This window comes from Carcharhinus amblyrhynchos, chromosome 19 (genome assembly GCF_965287045.1).
Source record: "Carcharhinus amblyrhynchos chromosome 19, sCarAmb.v2.hapA, whole genome shotgun sequence".
Classification (NCBI taxonomy): Eukaryota; Metazoa; Chordata; class Chondrichthyes; order Carcharhiniformes; family Carcharhinidae; genus Carcharhinus; species Carcharhinus amblyrhynchos.
In genome coordinates this window covers 35751912-35774202 of record NC_137342.1, presented here as the reverse complement: position 1 = coordinate 35774202, position 22291 = coordinate 35751912, and the positions used below count along the sequence as shown (strand labels likewise).

Below are 22291 nucleotides of genomic sequence, written 5' to 3'. Positions count from 1 at the left end.
ATTAATCTTCCAGCCGCACTTGTGCCTCTTTACTCAGTGCACATGCTTTCCAGCAAGAATTTAGATTCCAGGAATCCTGAATGATTTTCTTCACCTCTGCCTCCTGTTTTCCCCACAATGTGCAATCTGAGATACTGAAACCAATCATGGAACTGTTGCTTTTAAACTCTGCTTGAATAACCAAAGTACAGACAGGTGATATAAATGTTCATTTCAAATGAAAATGCTTTTTGGATTGTTCGAATAATTCGGAAATCATTTTGCCACCAAGAAGTCACATTAAGACCTACTGCACCACAGATGTGATCTGCTTAGTCGTTCATGCTGAAATTCATAAACTTGGCGATTTTAGAAGTAATACTTCAGTGGGTGTGTATGTGTGTGTGTGTTGTGGTCTTGCTTGGCAGATTATTGGTCCTGAAATCTAATATAATTTCTTGGCACAGAAATACTAGAATTGTACGCTGTAAAAATTTTTAATAGCACTATTTCTGCACAAATCTGTACGTTTGCCAAATTTCAATTAATAGTCAGATTTCCATCATGTTAATTGTCTCTCAGAATCTTATTCCTCCCGTCTTGTACATCATCCTCAATTTAAGAACAGGCGTTCCTCCACTCCAGGACTTCAGCACATAAACTAACAGGGACTCAAGTGCAACAAAAGAAAAATGTTTTTGCATTTAACTGGCACCTTTCATGATTTCAGCATTTTGCAAGGTGCCTTATAACCAATGAAGCAATTTCGAAGTGTGTTCCCTGAGGGTATGCTGCCCTACTAGAGGTACTATTCACAGAGTTTCCATGGCAGGATCCAAAAAAGGGGCTGGGAGTTCATCACAAAAACAGATTTTGTATTTGCAGGACATGCAAAATACCTGCTGTGTTCAGCTACACAAGGCAGCAATTTAAACTGTAATTTATTTCATCAGAAGTATTTGGCTCTCTTGAGGGCTAGAATGAGATGCTATATAAATTTCTAGATATCTCCTCCTCCTCAGTCTCTCTCACTTCTACTCACTCTCTTCATCTCACTCTCAAGGTCCCATCTTGTGGTCCACTCTCTCTCGCATACTCTCACGTGGTCCCCTGTCTCTCACTCACCCTCCCAAGCCTTGTCTCATTCGCTTACCTTTTTCTCTCTTCCTCTTTCCCCTTACTCTTGCTCTTTTCTGCCTCTCCTCTTCCCTCATTCTCCCTCCCCCCTCTTTTTTCTCTCTCTCTCTTGCGCTAGTCTGTCACTCCTTCCTCCCTCGCTGTGTCTCTCAAACCCTCCCTTTCTATCATGCCCTCCTTGTCTCTCTCTATGCTCTGTTCTTCTGGATGATAACAGTCATGGTTTTTGAAAGTAAGATTGCAGCTTGACTCAGTCGTTAACATTCACACGTCTGTTTCAACATGATGAGGGTTTAAGCTTTGTACTATTACATTAGCACTAAATAAAGCTTGAGAGAATGACATATTGTCCAAGATGGATGGATTGCATTTTAGCAGGACTAGGATGAACGTCCTTGTAGAGGGATTCCCTAGTGCCATTGTGGAGGATTTGAATTAGATTGGCAAAGGGATGGGAACTTCAGAGAGCTCAGATTTGAGGTTTGCAAAATTGGTAAAAGGTTTGAGGGATGCAAAATTGGTAGAAGGAAATAGGAAAGTGGAAAGAAAAAAATGTGAAATAGATAAAGCACAGGGAAGCATCAAATAGAATCAGAATTGAAAATTAAATGAAGAGACGTTCATAAAGCAGAATTAAAGGCACTCTATCTGAATACACATGGTATTTGTGTAAAGGTTGACAATTTGAATGCACAAGTTGAAATAAATGAGTAATGTATAATTGTGGCTGCAGGGTGATCAAGATCAGGAATTGAATATGTGAGGATATTGAGCATTCAGGACAAATGGGAAAGGTGTAGCGCCATGATGCCCAATTAAAAATTTCCCTGAATTAACATGCAATTCTTCAGTGCAGACAGCTGATGTCTATTTTACCTGGGTTTCCATAAGTAAGTGACCCAAATGATGACAACACAAAGAAATCACAAATATTGGCCGTGTGATGAAGAGACCCACTGAAATGCATAAGAATTAGGTGCAGAAGTAAGTCATGTGACTCTTCAGGCTTCCTCCACCATTCCTTAAGATCATGTCTGATCCTCTTCCTGCCCTTTATAGAATCGCATAGCGTCTGCATCGATTCTCCGAAAAACCATCTGACCCAGCCCCACCTCTCTCCCCACAACCCAGTGCATTTACCAGGGCTATTCTACCTAACCTAGGCATGTCCCTCGACACTAAGGGGCAATTTACAATGGGCAGTCTACCTAACCTGTACATCTTTAGACTCTGGGAAGAAAACAAGACATGGGGAGAACATGCAAACTCCATATAGACAGTCATCCAAGGCTGGAATTGAACCTAGGTCCCTGGCAGTAATACTAACCACTGTGTCACTTGTTTGCTTATCCACCCTATCCCCATATCCCTTGATTCTTGTAATATGCAAAAATCTGTTGATCTCAGCCTTGAATGTACCAATGATTGAGCATTCACAGCTCAATCTGGGGTAAAGAATCTCATAGATTCATTTACTGTAAGTTGCCCACATTTTGTTCTGAGTTGCTGCTCACTACCTCTGTTACTTTATTGCAGGTCTGGTCTAATTATGAGGAGCAGCCAGCAGAAGAAGCAGTACTGCAGGTCGCAGAGGAGAAGGAGCGCACAACCAACTATAAGCCTGTCTTCGTAACTGAGATTACAGATGACCTCCACTTCTATGTGCAGGATGTTGAAACTGGTCAGTATGCAAAGCTGGGGTGGGGTGCAGGAATAGAGCTGTATTCTTCAGTAACCTTTCCATGTTGTCTCTGTGGCCGAAAGAAACAGAAGCTAACCATGACAATTAATATATAATCTCTTAACTAAGCTAAATTCATAGTGGCCCTATATAGTAGAGACAAACATACTAAGTATTGCAATGTTTGCTTTCTTCAATATAGACAGGTACAACAAAAGAATGAAATCAACTGAGTGTCGGCGAATGCTGTAATGGTTTTAATGTTTTGGAAGAATTTGAGTTGTTTATGAACTCAAGCCAGTCCAAGCTGCAGAAGCAACACTTTTTATAGCAATGGTGCACTCCTTTACTCTAACATCTTCACAATTCTAAGTTTAGATTTACCATTTCATCTCCAAGAGAGTTCCTAGCTTTGTTTGTCAAACTGGCAGAATTTACCAAGTGACTCCAAATGAGGTGCAGAAAACACTGTGGTTCAGCAGCACTGTAGTGATTGCCCAGAAGAGAGATGAACCCACTGCAACAAGAAGACTTCACTGACTTACAACGCTTTGTGATATGTTGTATGTTACTGTAATGTTTGCAGGAATGTGGAGTTTATTGATGACCAGCATTTTGTTTCCTGTTGCAATAATATACTGTTATGTAAATGACAAAAAATCCTCAAGGATTTAAGAACATTCTAAACTGTGTCATGTGAGTGAAAGATAACTGAGAGGATTTCATCTCGTGACCAGACTACATAAATGATTGTGTCTAGTCCCGAAAAGAAGGCAGGAAGAATATTTTTTGGGAAGTAGGAAGTTTTCATGATGAATGAGATAATGGGTTGAAAGAATCAGCTCGCGTTGGATAAGATGGCGAGTTTGCGAAACAATATGGCTCAGCCTAAGATAGTTGCCATGAGCGAACTGCTATAGTAGAAGCAGCATTTTAGATCTGGCAGTATTAGATCTGTGAAGTTCATATCATACTATCTGTCATGACAATTTTTGGATGAGATAGTGTTTGTTTTCTGAAGGAGGTAAGAAAAATAATGGGGTCTGAAATTGGGAATGTGTGATTGCCAGTATTGAAAAATGAGTAGGAAGCTCAGTACCTACACTAGGTGTTCTAAGTAGCAGGTAATACAAGATGTGAAGAAATCAGGATGTTTAGCTGAGAAGTCTCGAAAAATATGCCAAAGGCTAGATGGTACAGGAATGTCATTTCATCTCTCTAACCGAGATTTGAATGCTGTTTGGCCCTTCTGTGAAATTCTCAAATGAAATTATTTTGGTAGCATTCCAGGCCTATCTCAGTGGCTGTGAATCTGTATTGCACATTGTTCGTGGTTCTGCCCAAATTTGGAAACCTTTTTCCGAGAGCCCATTGAGACAGCTGCTATAGGAAATGGAAAATTTCAAAATATTGTCGTGAGAGCTTTGTAGATTTGATCAGGTTTCTGCCAGTTACTGATGATTGGGTGAATAGTGTTTACACCCTTGTTGATACACTGCATAAAAGCAGTATTGTGCATCTAAACTGTTCTGTCCCTGAGCTCAACACCAGGATCTGTGCAGTGGGATTTTACGAAATTTAACTAATGCAGTACCTAAGGGAGGGGCATTGATGAAACAGATTTTGAACTTTATCCTATTTCTAACTCATGTTATATCTGACCTAAGTTAAGTTCGTGTTAGCACTGGATATAAAATCAAATTGTGAATTCTTCATAATTGCAAAGGTTATCTTAAAAAGGTGAATTTTGCAAATCAGTAAATAAATGGCAGACAAGGTACACTGAACTAGAGCCACTGTTGGGGCGTTATAATCTGCCGTTCCCTATACAGTAGCTTCTATTGAAAAATGCTCAAGTGTCTTGTTTGGTAACACAGGATAATTAATTTTGATTTGAATGTTGCTTGACGTTTTTTCCTATAAATTTTCTTTCTCCCTTCAGCCACTTTCTTATTCCAAAGTTCAAATCTCCTGTTAGCACTTAGTGGGCTTGCATTTGAAGAGGTTTAACAGCTGGAGTAGATATCCTGTGCAAGTTCATCTTGAATGTTTCCCTGCTCCGTTTCTGAATATCTCTCAGAATGTTACACACGTGCTTTGCCGCCTTAGAATGTCAATAATTGAAAGCCTCTAATTACCAGCAATTGACATCTGAAGATAGTGGTGTCTTCAGCAGGGCACATTTACTTACAACTTTCCAGTGTTAGTTCATTAGGACCAAATGTAATAAAAAGTTAAAGGAATTAGACAATATCGTGGATAGCATCCAAATATCTGGTTCAGCTCTGACAAGGCACTGTGGGGAAATGTTGATTTGCCCCTGAGTACTCTGGTATTTTTATAGGTCTTCAGCTTAATTGCTCATCCAACCACAGTCAGAATAATAGTGTTGTGACAGAAAACCAGTGCAGTGTCTATGGAGTTCTTTCTTTAATCCTTTTTTGTTGAAATTAGCAACTTTTTCACATTCCCCAAAGGTAATTAGGCTTCCATCCTCAACATCAGCACATTTTCGATGCCCTTTGCCAGCTGAAAATCATATCATATATAATACCCTCAAAAGCCCACGTCATTTCCAGAAGCCAGTTCTACTTTTGACCATGTCCCTCAATTACTTCTGTCTCCAGAATCACACATGATTTTCTCTAGACTTCATTTGAATCATCTTAAGTAATATTTCAAACAACCTTATAGACAGTTCCATTGCCACCTTGAATGCAAGCATTCCCTTGAATTTCCTTATTCCGAGCTCATAATCATTTACTGTGGAGAAGTTAATTGAGGCACAAAAGCTGATGCCATTTCCCCAGTTTAATATTGGAATAGAGATTGGGATCGAAGCTTGCATTCTGATATTTATGGAAATGGTTCATAATGAATGTCTAGACACTACAGAACGTTGTGGTGTGAAGTATCAACCCCTCCTTGACTTTCATCTTAGTGTTGAAATTGCAGTCCAAAACTGCAGAAGAGGCAAATCTACACAGGAGTAGTGGTGGTTATCAGAAAACTATACTATTAGGCGTTACAGAATGTTAACTGCTAAGGCAGTAATTCAAGGATCCAAGACATCAGCGTAAAGAAAGATTTTCATTGGTGTAGCACCTTTCAAACATTGGGGGAATATCCCAAAATGTTTTACAGGCACTCAATACCTTTTATGCTGTAGTGACAGTTGTAATGTAGGAAGCTCTCACAAACAGCAAGATAACAATGACCAGATTCTATATTTTAGTCACATCGGTTGAGAAATCAATATTGGTGTGGCTGAGCAATGCGTTATCTGTTTGACAGGAGAAGGACTGTTGTGGCATTTGTTGTGATGCATATTTATGAAGCAAATAACTTATTTCAGCTGAATCAGATGAGATTCTTCAACTTTTATTAAAAATGGCTGAGACATGAATTTTTGAAGCTCCTTGATAAATTTGTTAGTCACAGGAGGATGGTCCTGGGTTCAATCCTGTACAGTTAGCTAGCCTCAACCAGGGCAGAGATTTGGGGTGCTACAGTAGTCATCTGGACCAGCAAGAAGGAAAAAACAGGTAGCTGGACTCCACTGTGGTGCCCTCCTGCCCCTCCCCAACTAGGTATCTGTCACTGTCAATATCTGTATATGCAAATTAATAAGCTTTACGTACAGGAAAGTTCCTGAACCATATGCTGATGAAGGTGAAAGCAGCAATGTAGTTGGCTTGATCACCCAAAACCTGGGTTGCAATCTAACGAGAGTTTTTGATTAGGGGCAGTACGGTCACAGGATGTTTAGCACTGCTGCCTCACAGCGCCAGGGACCTAGGTTCAATTCTAGCCTTGGGTGACTGTCAGTATGGAATTTGCACATTCTCCCGTGTCTTCATAGGTTTCCTCCCACAAGCCAAAGATGTGCCGGATAGGTGGATTGGCCATGGTAAATGTGTGGGTTATGGGGTTAGGACAGAGGGGATGGGTGGGATGCTCTTTCACAGGGTCGATGTAAAATGGTTGGGCCAAATGGCCTATGTCGGCACTGTAGGGATTCTATGGTTTTATTTTCACTTTAAAGTTGTGCTGACCTTTAAAGGCTTTAGAAACCTTTCAGGCTGGTCTTTCTCTTCTCCTTCCTCCTTCTTCAACCCATCATGGATTATAATAGTGTAATGTTGTGTTCAATCCTTCTGGCCCAAGAAGAACTCCATGACCACATCCAATATCTATGGGGGGGTGTCCTCTGGTCACTAGATTGTATATTTTTTTCAGGCTGAAAGAGAGTCTGTTAATAAATTACATTCTGACGGTATGGAAAGGGAGCCATAGCAGCAGAAGCTCCCCATACAAAACAGTCTTTCTGACCAGGGATATTTCAGTGTTTTTGCTGTGAGTTTCTGATACGACTCCAGTGCAGTTCAATAACTTGACCAGCCATGTAATGAGGACTGTACCCAAGTTAACCTACTGTGAGCCGCAGAGTGTGCAGGTAATTTTTAAGCCAGCTTTCAGACTGACTGCAAGCTACACTAGATTTTCAAAAAAATTGAATGGAATTGGCAATTGCTGAAATCCCAGTCCAATTCACTAGTTGTGCTGAAAGCCCATGACCAATCGATCGCCCACTGCAATCAAATCTTCCATTAATTCTTAATAGTGTAATTTATTCCAGTTTTGTGGTAGTGGGGGGGAGGCGGAGTTGCTACTATTATTCATTAATCACAGAGGGGATAGAGCTGTCATTGATGTGAGGGTGACTCTCCAGTTTACTTTCAGATGTGTGAATAGTAAATCCATTCACTGCACTGTCGTCTTTTTTTCCCCAGTCTCTGGCAGGGCTACTATGTTCTGTCCTCCAGAAGGCGAATCTGATTAGCTTCAGCTGTCATTGAGGGTTGGGAGCAATATAAACTGTTTGGAAGCAGACAGGACTGAGTTCACAGAATGTACAATATTCAGATTGGAGCTGACGCTGAGATGAACACCAGTTTGACAGTATTAAGTGCAAGTGTTTGTTCCCTTTCACATGCATGTACCTCCAAGAGCAGAAAGCATAGCAATTTTTTCGGACGAATTGTAGCTATCCCATCATTGCTCCAGCAATGTTCGGTTAACGGGGAGACAAGGATATGAACCTCACGCTTGCGTGGTTCAGTTGACAAACACTAGCTATCTTGCAAATATGGTGATTTCAGTAACACTTTGTCTATTTTTAGCTATTTAAAAGTCTCAGACTGCAGGAGGTAAATCACAACAAGATGCTACTAAATATTTAATGTGATAAGATTTTTCTATAACAGTAGGGGTTTTGTGAAATTGTTATATTTATAATACTTAAGATTAAATTGCTTCAGATTTGTATTATCTAGGTAGAAGAAACGATAGTATATTGCCAAATTCCTGTTTTTAATTTGTTTCAAATGACTATTTTTGTGCATTTGTTCACTCTAGACATTTTATCAAATCAGCATCAGTTGAATTTTTGTGAATCTTGGTGCTCATATTATTTTAGCTATATTTAGAATATAATTAATTTTGGGAGCTTACAGAAAGGATGACAAGACCATGGCACAGATATAGAAGAGACTCACTAAATGATAGCATGGATAAAAGATATGCGAGAAGCTTCAAAGGGTAGTATGATCGAGGTGTTCGAAATGATAGTGTCTAGATGGAGTAAATCAGGAAGAACAATTTCCATTGGTAACTAAATGCATAAATTTAACATCACCAAAATGAAAAGAAAACTTAGGATTTTTTTTCATGGGGATTGTAAGGACCTTGAATTTTCTACAGGGAAGAGTGGTGGAAGCAAGATCCAGTGGGAAGTGGGTAATTAATTTAGAAATAAAATAATTATGTTCTTTTAGTGATTTATGCCCTTAGCAACTGATTTAGAAAGCAGTGGGATTAGTTCTTTGTATCTGCCTTATCAAATCCCTTCATAATTTTTAACACTGTAGTCAAATTTCCTATTATCCAACTCTGATTCAGTAAAAAGAGCATCAATTTCTTTACTCTGTCCTCATAACGAAGACCTTTCATTATTGATGTCATGTTCTGAATCCTTTCCATGGCTTTTACAAACTTCCTGAGCTAGTCTTTGGTGTCCTGAAGTGCAAGGATCTTTGTTATTTACTACTTTCAATCACGCTGTAGGTGTGAGTTGTAGGATTGATTAGGATATGTGGTAAAGTTAAACTGTGGAGGATGCTGAACTACTGCAAAATTGTGACTAGTGACATAAAGCAAAAGATAGCATTCGATCCTTGCGCAAAATTTTAGTAAGGTTTCAATTAGGATACCATGTCCAATTTTTGTCTCGTCACATGCATGATGATGTGGAGGCTTTTATAAGTGTGCGAAGGATTTCTATGAAATTAATTCACAGTTAAAATACCCGAGTTGCCAGAAAGGCTCAATGAACACGACCTGCATTATCAAAGAAGTTTATGTAATCCAATTATTGCTATATAATTGGGAAGTTAGGGACGACAGGGATTCTGCTTATAAACCATGGAAGAATGGAGTTAAGTTGGATGTCAAACAATTCTTTTCCAAGAGAATAGGAAACCATTGGAACAGGTTGCCAGCTCATACAGTGAACACTGATTCATTGTATTCCCTCAAGCAAGAGTTGGACTTATTTCTGGCTTGGATGGAGAGCACTTCATAACAATATGGATATCCTGTAATATAAAAGAGAAAAAAAGTAATTTTCTGGAATAGTTTTGATCCGCTAAGTGAGCAGGAAAGCAATTTTCTATGCTTCCGTTCACCCCATCCTCCCATTTGTTCTGGGTTATATGGCTCAGGATGGGATGGGATGGGAAGTGTCTGTGTTGTGACTGCGTAAAACAGATTAGATTGTAAGTTTTTTTTCCTGTTATTTTCAGACATTTATAAGGTGCTTAGGACTATAGATAATATTCTAATAGCAGCCTAACTATTGATTTTCCTAAATTTAGTATTAGCTTTTTGTCCATGCACCCTATTCATAAAACCTTTCTGTAACTTTAGTAGCTTTTTCACCCAGTTTTAAAACAATGGTGATTGTGCAAAGAGAAACTAGTTGCTGGATGACTTCAGTGGTTATGGTAATTCCTGACTCAGTGTCATACAGACTATTGTTGCAATGCCCAGTCTGTCTTATTAGCAGATTTCAGTTAGACTGCTGTAACATCTGGGGTTAAGGAGACAAAGTCAATCGTAGTTTCTACTGCTGTTGTTTGTAATTCTTGTTATTAACAGCCCATGTATGGATAGGATTTGACTGAGCTCTGACATTGACTCAGTCGAATAAACTGCCAACATTGTTTTAAGTACGTGCATTAAGAATGAGGTTTAAAGTTCTTTTTTTAAAAATTTTTTGTTCCATTATTTTTCCTGAAGCATAAACATTTGCCTGTTGCCAGGTAATAAACAGTGGACCAAAAATAAATGTGTGCCATTGTGACGCTGTCAGCAATCTCCTTCAGGATAGGAGCTGAATGACATAGTCTGACCCACTTACTGTGGTGAGCCCAGATGTACTCGAGTTAGAAGTTGATGCATTGAACCTTTGCTTCATCTAATTAGTGAATTAATTAGCATAGCTTTGCTCTTCTGTTCACATTCAGGAGTGCAATTTGACACAGTGGACAGACTCTTGCGCCCTCGTGTGTGACAGGTTTGGTGGCCAAATCAGATGGGAGGGCGTTGTGTGTCTGTTATAACTTGGGTATGGTTGGCACCTGCATGGTTTCTTTGCTAGTAATTTTGGAAATTTATACTTTTATAGTGAACGTTTTCCAGTTTGTTTCTTTCCCCTTTTTTTAAAACGAAAGTTATTTAAGCAGTAATGAAGGCTGTTGGTGGCCTTCCCGCTCGGCAGTCAATTGAAACCCTTAGTAGCAATTGATACCTACCTAAAAATTTCATCCCACCACTGCTGCTATTAACCCAATGGTGGGTGGGGGGGTGCTCACCAGGCAGCAAGTACAACAACCAAACCTTTGCATGGTTGTGTGCAGACTTCCAAGGGTGGGGTACTGCATTCAAATGCACTTACTGTCTCATCAAGGAACGTGGTATCAGGAAGATGAGAATCCACAGTTCCTGCCCTTGCAACGGCCCTCATCCTGCCATCACTCGCCTGTGGCCTGGGATCCAGTGATGATCCTGGGCCTTGTGTGAATGTGGTACTCGCAACAGACACCACTTCCTCAATGGTACATACTGCAGTTCAGTAGAGCTGTCAGCCTCTGATTGACTGGCAGCTCTCACCAAGCAGAACTTCTGAACCTGGAACCCCCAATCCTACAGAAATTCACACTGCTGCCCTGTCAAGTGCTTGAGTGTAATGTGGTGGACCTTCCCAGAAAGAGACAACATGGGCTCTCTCCAGCCAGTGGCCAAGACCCCCATGGCCTGATTGTTCACAAAATTTATACTTTTATCATGCCTAGTTGGACATCTTTTTCCTTTTTTAACATTTATTCTGTTTTCTTTTACTAAGAGGAATATCCTGTTAGCTTTCTACACGTCCAAACAGTCTAGGTTTGTGTGGTGACATGCCCATAGTAGTTAAACTGCAGAAACTCTAGAGAGTTTAGGTTGCTGTCATCATCTTCATCTATGGAATCATCATTGATGTATTCTTTTAATTCTTCTAACAGTTTCTCCAAAGCTTTTCCGTTCAATCTAATGAATCTTCATTTTTAACGCAAGGAAAATCTTTCAAAGAATAAGTTACATCAAATAATTGTCATTTTGCCACACTTAATCCATCATCTCATGCCATCCCCATCCTACATCATTCCATCCCTCGCGTTCCACAGCATCCTGCCTTGCCATTCCCATCCCTCCCATCAATTGCATCTCACCCTCAAGGGAACAGTCTCTTCCACCTATCTTTAAAATGGCATTATCTTTCAGTTCCAGTTTGGAAACTATGCGGAAGGTGATATGAAACATGACCCCCTTGCATGCTGTAGCGTGCTCTGGGTTATCAGTTGTGAGTGATCAGGTCAGTAGTGATCCTGTTGAATGGTGAAGCAGACTCAAGGGGCCAAATGAAATACTCTTGTTCTTAATTCTTATGTTTTTATGAGTTAAGCAGTGTTTCTATTTAATACACCATCTATTTAGGAATTAACAGCAAATCTTAGATTCTATCGCTCGCATCCCAGCAATCAGTGCTCAGCTTGCTAAGTGACCGGAAGATAGGAAGTAGGTGCAGAAATGGGCAAATTCAGGCCTTTGAGCCTCCTCTGTCGTTCAATCAGACCATGGCTGATCTCTCCATGGTCTCAAATCCACCTCCCCACCTGTTTCCCCATATTATCTTATTTCTTTTTGTTTGAAGTATGTCTATCTCCTTGAAACCATTCAGCAATTCAGACTCCACTGTGCTATGGGGCAGAGAGTTCCACAAATTCACCGCCCTCTGCGAGAAGTGGTTCCCCCTCATCTCAGTTTTAAATCTACCATCTCTCAACTTGGAGAACAGGCTGAACCATTAATGTACATACCCTTCCTCCGTTTTAGAAAACAGCAAAGTCCTTCTCATAAATAGTATCATAATTGCTTGTTCAGCCATTGGATGTTATTGCTTCGATGGGTTGCATTTTTTTTGTGACCTGTTTCATAAGATTAAACTATTTGTTGGGGGGAAGCTCCACCGATGGCTCAGTTGGTGGCCAGTGTCACAGAATAGGACATCACCAAGGTTCAGTATGATGCTAAATGACAAGATGTGGGAATGCCGGCGATGGACTGGCGTAAACACAGTAAAAAGTCTGACAACACCAGGTTTTAGTCCAACCGATTTATTTGATAATACTCACAAGCTTTCGAGGGGACTGCCTCTTCGTCAGGTGAATGGAGAGTTCTGGCCTCAGACAGAGCATATAAAGCACAGACAGTTTAGAGATTACTGATTAGAATGCAAATCCTTACACCTAACCTGCTGTTCAAGACCTGAAGTGGCTGACAATGTGAGTGGAAGGAGCACTGATCACAGGTTACAGAGATGTGTATTGTCTCCAGACAGTACAGTAAGTGAGGTTTTGCAAACCCAGGCAAGTTACGGGGGTTACAGATAGTGCGACATGAACCCAAGATCCCTGTTGAGACCGTCCTCGTGTGCGGAACTTGGCTATCAGTCTCTGTTCAGCGACTCTGCGCTGTCGTGTGTCGTGAAGGCCGCCTTGGAGAATGACAAGGCAGAAGACGAGTCTGCAGATTGTAGGGAGTGAGAAGACCAGGTGAGGTACAGTTACAATTTTTTCCCTATAATTTAGACAAGCAAGTAACTTCCACAAGTGTAGCGTTTTTCATATGAGAAAGAAGTCGCATTGCTTTACAGCCCCAACTGTAAAATATATCTACATACCAGTGGGCAACAGATCGTATGTATTACCAGATCTCCCCATCTTGGATGTCAGTCATAGAGTTATCCACAATGACTGGTAACATCAGTGGAATGCCTCCTAGTTGTGGGACACAACGTTAAGGAAGGAAAATAAACCCCAAGTTATTTACACAAAACTCTCTCATACTATTGGTAACATCTCACGTGGGAGAATTAAATACTTCAAAGCTACTTTCACACCAGCTCCGAGTACCGATCTTGTTTTGATTCAGAGGGGCTCATTTAGAGTGAACCCAGCTTTCATGCCAATGACAAACTTGTTACATTTCATGGAGATATGATTTTGCCACTAGATGTGAGAGAGACAGATTAAATGGTGTAACCTTGGATTTTGTTCACAGATGCAGGTCTTCCAGAAGGTTAGATAAAGCATCATGAGTATTAAAGCATCTTGTATGTTCAAATTTGTAGACTTCCCACCCAGCCCTATTGATCTCTGTTCAGTGCCCCTTTTTGAAACAGAATTCTGTATGCATCAAGTCAGTGTTATGATACTGAGGTATCCATGACAATTGAAGACACTGCAGTGGCTCAGGCTGCAGTGTTCTGAAGAGATGTGATTAAATGTAAATTGCAGAGCCCTGGGCGCTCTATAAACTTGAATCTGCATCCTCGCCACATGCCTGCTTCACGCATATGCAAACGGGAAAAATAAAAGCAAAAATGAAAATGCCAACAGGCAGAAAATATTTGTTTTTCTTTGCTATTTTATCCAATTGCCCCTAATCCAACTTCATGCAGGAGGTTATCGGGAAAGATGCTAAGGCTTTTTTTTCTGAAAAAGAGAAACTGAGAAGTGACCTGATAAATAATCATTAGGATTATGAAGAGACATTATTTTCCACTTGTGGGGGGAGTTTAGAATTGGGTGCCATCAATGTAAGGGAGTCACTAAGAAACCCAATTGGAAATTCAGACAGTGGTGTGAACATGGAATTTGTTGACACAAGTCATTGAAGTGGATGGCATTGGTGCACCTGATTGAAAACTAGAAAAATATGTGAAGGAAAAAGAAACAGAGCTCTGAAAGAGTTAAAGAAATAGGATGAGAGGAAGTTTGTGCAGAGTGTAAATACAAATATGGAACAGTTAGGTTAAATGGTCCATTTTGTGCTATAAGCACCATAGATTATGGCAATTCTATGTAGTCCAGTGATCAGTTGCTTTTTCTATTACGCTGCACCCAAGATAATGCTGACAAATTTGTCCCGTGCTTTTCACCCACTTAGCAGCAACCCCACAATAAGCATGATGACCTCACTACACTCAGTGAGAAACCGTCATTTGAAAATGTCCATTTGTCCTGGCTGCCATCTTTGGATCACTTAAGATTTGCCACAAGGATCTTGCACAAATGCTTTTTTCATTTGCTCTCAGATGTGGGTGTTGCTGACTAGGCTCGCATTTATTGCCCAGGTCTAATTGCTGTTGCAAAGGTAGAGGTGAGTCACTTCTTGAACCTCTGCAGTCCATCTCATTTGGTACACCCACAGTGGTGATGGGAAGGAGATTTCAGTATTTTGTCTCAACAACAGCAAAGGGAAGGCGATATAGTTCAAATTCAGGATAATGAGTAGTTTTGATTGAGGAATTAGGATGGTGGCATTCCCATGCATCTCCTTGTGTTGCCTTTCTAAGTGGTAGAGGTTGTGGGTTTGGAAGATCTTGTCAAAGAAGCCTTTGTGAGTTGCTATAGTGCATCTAGTAGATGGTATTTAAGACTGCACTTAATTCACTATACAGGCAGCAGCTAAAGGCATTCTGTCGCAAAGGGCCCTGTCACCTCTATTCCCAAACAGCACCTCATGTTGCACAATTCATCACTTCCAAATTTTTGCTTCCCTTTGAATTTAAGTCATTTGAATAAAAGATCATCTTGATCATCTCAGTGCAGAGGGTAGCCAGTGGAGTGCAGTGGAAGAGCTCTTTTTGGGAATAAGAAAAACAATGGATCACTTTGCAGGACTTGGTGATTGGCATTGCTCAATGAGCACAATTGGAAAAGCAGTCTAAATATGTTCCAAGAATCACGATTTTACCCTTTTTATCAGATCTTACAGAGTTAGTTTTCCTGAACGACGTGCCTTTGCTGATCACTGCTTTATCCAACTAAATCATTGGAGGAATCTGTACGCGATTTTTTTTGTATCTTGGTAAGCAGGCTGTGACAATTGACAGTTTGATGCATCAATGATTTGTTTTAATAGTGTCCTTTTAGAATCCTGCATATTACCAAAGGTGTGTTTAGTAGGAAGTGCTGAAATAAAAATGCTTAATGTTTATTAAATATAGTCAACTTTTACCATGGATGTATCTTACTTGAATAATTAGGGAGGAATATAGGAGCAAGAGAAGTCCATTCAGACTTTGAAGCTTATTCTACCATTCAGTGAAATGATGGCTGATCTGTATTCTAATTCCATCCATTGCCTTAAATCCATAACCTTTAATAACCCTAACTAACAATTTGCCAAGCTTAATTTTGAAATTTTCAATTAGCAATCTATTTTTTATTCGTTTACAGCACTTGGGCGAGCATTTATTGCCCATCCCCTGTCCTCAGAAAGTTGGTGATGTGCTGCCTTCCTGAAGTGCTGCAGTCCATGTGGTGTAGGTACACCCACAGTGCTGCTAAGAAAGGGCTTTAGGGGCGAGTATTCCAGATTCCAGTGTCAGTCATATGAGATCTATCATCTGACATCTCCTTTGATCCCCCAACATTCTTAAAAGCGATCACCCCATCTCGAGCTTCCCTTTCCTCTCCAAAGTCCATGAATGTGTTGTCTTCTGCCAAATTCGTGCCCATTCTCCCATGGAGTTCTATGTTTAAATTTCTCCAGTAAGGTTTCCACACAACAGAAACTGCACTGCTCAAAGCCACAAATTACATGCTGTGTGATGGTGACAAAGGCAAATTATCCTTTCTCAATCTGGTGATATTATTGATACCATTGATCACACCACTCTCCTTCAGTGCCTCTCCATTGTCATACAGTTGAATGGGATATCACTTGGTAGATCGTAGACATCTTGATCAACATCCTTTCAGCAGCAATTTCTTCTAGTTAAATATTGAAAAGATTGAAGCCACTATCTTTGGTCACCCCTACAAACTTTTTTTTCCTCACTACTGGCACCACCTGAGAACCGTACAATCTGTTTGCAATATTTGACCCCACCCAATAAGTCTTCAACTGAACAAACCATGCCATTAGTTAGATTGCCTATTTCCAACTCTAACTTTGCCCAATTTTGCCCAGACCTCGACTGACCTTCTGCTGAAATGCTCATCCATGCCATTCTTTCTTCCAGACTTGACTATTCTGAAGTAGTCCTGGCTGGCCTCCCACATTCTACCCTCTGAAAATTTGAGGTCACCCAAACTTCTGCCCAAGTCCTGTTCTTACTGATCTACAATGGCTCACAGTTAAACAAGGCCTCAACTTTAAAATTCTCATCCCTGTTTTCAGTTCCCCCTAGCCCTTCCCATCTCTGCAGTCTCTTCCCGCCTTCCCATATCTGTCTTGCTCTAATTCCAATCTCTTGAGCACATTAGCGGTGCTTTGGAACAAACCTCTACTATCTGCCTCAATTTGTTCCTTCGAGCCACTCCTTAAAATTTACCTCTTTAAAAAGCTTTTGGTCATCTGCTCCCTGGGGGTTGATGTCATATTTTGTTTCATATTGCCTCAGTGAAGCACCTTGTGATGTTAAAAGTGCTGCATAAATGTGTTCTTTTTGTTCATATACTGAATAGATGGAGTAAATGGTAGCTATAATACATGTGGCAATTTCTCCACATGTCCTGAATGTGAGCTTCCCCAACCTCCCTGTATGCATTTGGCAAAGAGTAATGCTTCTACTGACACATCAACCATCCCTATATAGTAGGCAAAGTAGTGCTGTACAGATTAATCTACTATAAATGGCCTACACTGTACAAGGTTAGTGATGACTAAGATGTATTGCATCTTTGTTTTCCCACCTACAGAGGATCTTGTAAAAACAGAGTTCAATACATTTTTCGGAGAGACGATTTCTCTTGCACACAATCCTCAGTAAGCTAGTCACACACTTGGCTTGTAGCTAACCACATCACCCATTGATTGGAATTGCCAATAATGCTCTTCTAATGTATGTATGTATTGACTGAAGTTCCAAAACAAATAAACAGTTGTCCAGAGTGCTGCATAGTGTGTGTTTGTCATGCATAGTATCAGCATTGTAAACCTAAGGCAATCATTTACCCAATTACAGCCCAAAATGACAGTCATGTATGTTTTATCACTTTCTTCTGTCATCCATTTTCTACTCTTGTTCATTCTTTTCAAAAACAATGACTCCTCATTGAGAGATACTTCTGTAGACACTAGTCACCCAACTTCTTCAATCGCTTATCCAGCTGCTCGACAGTGAGGGTTGACTGGCTATTTGACTCCAGTGGCAGCAGAACCAAGTTCGATCCTACCCTTACCAAAGTGCTGCTTAGAGATTTAAGCAAAATATAAGTGTCAAAAGGGAGGTTAGGAGATGTGACTGAAAGGTTGGTCATAGAAGTGAGCTTTAAGGAATGTTTTGAGGCTAGAGAAATGAGTGACTAAAGAAATGGCTGCCAGTGATTAGGTGAAGGGAGGGTAAAAGCAAGAGACAATGGAGGGTCAAGCTCTTAGCTTGAGGTGGTAATCGATGGAGAAGAGCAAAATCAAGCATGAAGATAAGAATTTTATATTGAATTGTTGGGCTAAGCACTAATGTAGGCCAGTGAGAAGCTGGGATGCAGACAACAATGTGTTAGACGAGCTGAAGTTTGTGGGAGAATGAAAGACCAGCCAAGAGAATGCTAGAACAGTCAAGTTCAGAAATGATAAATACATGTATAAAAGATTTCAGCAACAGATGGGCTGAGGTACAAGTAGAGGCAGACAGTATTACAGATATGGAAGCAGGTAGCCATTCAATTTATGCTATTTCTGCTTTGATAGCCCAGAATCCTATTGTTACCCTGGAGGAAATCAGCTAATTCAACACAGCTGTATCCTCCTTCCACATTAGAATAAAGTGGTTACCTGCTAAGCCGCAGACAAGGGTCATACTTTCCATATGGAGCTCATATATTTCATGTCCTTTATTTCAGCAGTAGTGAAAGAAAACTTTGCAAGTTGGGCAGGTCAAACATGAGTAACTGGTACTTAATTAGAACAATGTTTCAGCCTGGGGTCTGGATTCAGGTCCACCCCAGTCAGTGAGGATTCCCCTTAATCGCTGTGCACGATTAAAAAAAAGAAAATGTAATCTCTAGCAGCAGATTCAACCGAAGTGGCTTGCCTTTGTAAAATAACCACCTGTCAGCCCAAAATGGAGACTGAGCCTAGAGAAGAAGACATTTAGATAGGTGACTCAAAGCTTGTGATTATCTGGGTATCTTTTGCTCATCCTTCCATTACTGCAGGCATTAAAATTCCACACCTTATTTTTCCTTAATGTTTAAAAATAAATCCATTAGTGTGACCTGATTCCTGAGGCTGAAGTGATGTGTTTTCTTATGTTTGAAATGACTTAGGAACAATAAACATGGGTTCTCAATTTCTTACACCAGTCGCAAACAGCAGTTACCCAAAATCTCTGTCACTGTGTATTAAGGATTGTAGCCACGGATTCCGCTCCCCCTGCCCCCAAACCTTGAGACAGAAGGTTTGAGCCCCATTCTAGAGATTTGAGCACCACATTGCGAATGATGTTTCAATGCTGCGTAATGAAGAAATATTACTGTTGCCTCAGTTGTTGAAATGTTACTGTTGCCTCACCTGTAGCTAAATCATGAATCAGATCATTGAGGTGTCTATAACTTAAGATGTATGAAATTAATGACAATGGGGAAACTTTATGGGTGACATTCAAAATCTTACATATGTAATGTGGCATGTGAAGACAAACATGTGGACATTTCTGCCCTACAGCATCTGTAGGACATGTCCAATCCCTGCCAGTTTGTAGCCTCTTGAATGAGTTTAGGAATTAGACATTATTTTGGGGACAACTAAGAGCAAGATAGAGGTTCTAAGTATGGATAAGTCATAGAAAAAGAGTGTTTTTCTCCCACCAGAGTGGACTAAATGCAAGCCTAAAATAAAATGTAGTGTGCAAATCTAATCAGCTTTCTGTTTCCCTGAATCCATTTTTCTCCATAATCAGTGTAATGCCTAAAATTTTCCAGCCAAGATCTTTGAGCTAAGGATTGTCAGTTATTTGATTCATTGTTGAATAAATGAAGTGGAACAGGGACAATTGAAACAGGATATGTTTGAAAAAGGATTTAATTTACTACAATAACTAGTTATACTTGTTGAGGGAGCAGACACATCCAAACTTCATCAAGTGCCACAGCAGGTAAATGCAGGAGGGTGCCTGATCACAGCATGGATGGTGGGAACTGTGGGAAACTCAGCCATTTTGTTAAATGGGGGAAGCTTTTCCTAAGCTTTGGGTTTTTATTGAACAATATCACGGCAGTTGGTGCTTCAAGAGAGTTCATTGTCAGTGTGTGCTTTTATATTATTTATAACTCTATAGGGGATTCAGGATGGCAAATAACCTCGTCCACTTCCTCCTGAGCATTGTCACAGTGATTATACCTATGGTGTTTGGAAAGTAGAATAAATACGGAGAAAATATGTGTTTTGTTTATTTTTGCTGCTTAATAAAAGGATATTATTTCTTTTAAACTGTTGTCGACAGAAGTTGAAATAAACTTCTCATGGTAAACTTGGCAAGGTGAGAATCCTGAGTCAGAAGGGTGGAGGAGAGAATGTTTCAGATACATGACTGACACAAAGGGAAGGAAGTTTTGAATTCAATCCCAACCATCTCCTTGTTGGTTAGGAAAACTAAAAACCAGCCCTGGATTCATAAGGAAGATTCAGAAATGTATGGATTTCCTCCTTTTATGCTATTTTTATTCTGTGATAGCTTACCACACATATAATCTTTGGTTATAGGGACAGGAGTCCACTGTACCCCCAGACCTAGTTTAAGGCATACTGTTCGAAACTAACAAACTCCATCCTAGGAATTGCACAGGAACAGCTGGGTAGTCTTGCTCTCTCCCTTATGGGTTTGTCTTTGTCTGCTTTCCTACACTACAGAAAGAAGGCATTCAGCCCATTGAGTCTGCACCAACAACATTCCCACCCAAATCCTATCCCCATAACCCCGTGTATTTACCCTGCAAATCCCCTGACACAAAAGGGCAATTTAGCATGACCAATCTGCCTAACCTGCACATCTTTGGACAGTGGGAGGAAACCAGAGCATCCGCAGACACAGGAAGAACATTGAGATACCACACAGACAGTGACCCAAGATCAGAATTGAACCTGGTTCCCTGGCACTGAGGTAGCAGTGCTAACCACCACGTCACCCAACCCCCAACCAAGATCAGTCACTCAGCCTGTGAAACTGACCACCAGTCAGTGCAATTGAAAGATGACCAAGACAGGTGCACACCTTTCATATAAGGATGTGCATAAACACCCTGGTTATAGCTTACTCCCAAATCAATTGCATTCCCAACATTGAAAGTCACATGTCACAGATATATTAAGTATTTAGAAATTAAACATATGTTTGATGACAGTAAAAACAGCAACATAAATGAGTTTATTCTGAGGACTTCATAAATATAGACAGCAGATCTTAAAATCCCTAGCTGCTGTTACAACATTCACTTTTTATATCTTCTTGCGCATCCACACGTTTGATTCAGTTTTGAAATTCTAGTTCTTGTACATAGAAATAGGAGCAGAAGTAGGCCATTTGGCCCCTTGAGCCTGTTCTGCCATTCAGTAAGATCACAGCTGATCAGTTTGTGTTTCATGTTTCACATTCCCATCTATCCCCAATAATTTTTGATTCCCTTACCTAATAAGAATCTACCTACCTCCATATTAAAAAATACTCAGTGACCCTGCTTCCACTGCCTTCTGAGACAGAGCATTCCAAAGTTGCATGACCCTCTGAGAAAAAAGTTTGCTCATCTCTGTCCTATAAGGGCAACCCTAATGTTAAACCAATGTCCTCTAGTTCTGGACTCACCTACAAGAGGAAACATTCTTTCCGCATCCATTTCATCAAGTCCATTCAGGATCTAATATACTTAACTCAGGTCACCTCTCTCACTTCTAAGCTCCAGTAGAAATATGCCCAGCCTGTACAATCTGTCCTCTGAAGACAATCCACCCAATCCACATATCGCTCTAGTTAACCTCCTCTGGACCACTTTGAATTTACTTCCTTAAATAAGATCAAAACTGTGCACAATATTTTAGATGCAGTCTCACCAATGCACTGTATAACTGAAAAATAACATCCTACTTTTATAAAAACAAATTGTTGCAGACGTTTTTGTTTTTGTTCCTTTTATGTTCAGTCCCTCTCATATGAAAGAGTAGCATTCCATATTCCTCAATGATCTTACCCCTTCTTATCCCTATAACTTTCTCCAATATTATAATCCTCAAAGATCTCTGCCCCTAACATTCTGGACTTCTATGTATTTTTGGTTTATGTCATAATATTATTGAAGGTTGTACCTTCTATTGTCTAGATTCTACAAACTCTGGAATTCACTGCTTAAACCTCTCCACTTTCCTATTTCTCTCAGACACTCCCTAAAACCTACCTTTGAGCAAGATTTTGCTCACTTATACTAATATGTGGCTCTGTTTCAAATTTTGTTTGATGCTCCTTGGGTTGTTTTACTTCAGTAAAGGTACTTAGTGCCAAATAAACTGTTGTTTCAATATTATCTCATATATTTCCATATAAAATTAGTTAGCTTCTTCCTTTGTCCTTGTATTAATATTTCTAGTTTGTATGAGTTAATTTACCTATGGACCAATACATTTCCTCTGTTACTGTATCAATAGTTACATTCTTGTAAAGAATTCTGACGAAGGGTCATCCTGATTTGAAACGTTGGCTGTATTGTCTCTCCACTCATGCTGTCAGACCTGTTGAGCTTCTCCACTCTTTTCTGTTTGTGTTTCATATTCCAGCATCAGCAGTATCTTGCCTTTACATTCTTGTTACCGTTCAATCAAGTAAAACTTGTAATT

The 22291-nt window shown here is 40.1% G+C and overlaps 1 protein-coding gene across 1 annotated transcript in view; it reads left to right on the top strand.

Annotated features, from left to right (window-relative positions):
- snd1 (staphylococcal nuclease and tudor domain containing 1) overlaps positions 1 to 22291 on the top strand; it is a 907822-nt gene that overhangs the window by 758949 nt on the left and 126582 nt on the right. Inside the window, exon 18 of the mRNA XM_080207582.1 lies at positions 2653 to 2797. Within this exon, the coding sequence (XP_080063708.1) occupies positions 2653 to 2797 (145 nt within the window). The remainder of the gene's footprint in view (positions 1 to 2652; positions 2798 to 22291) is intronic.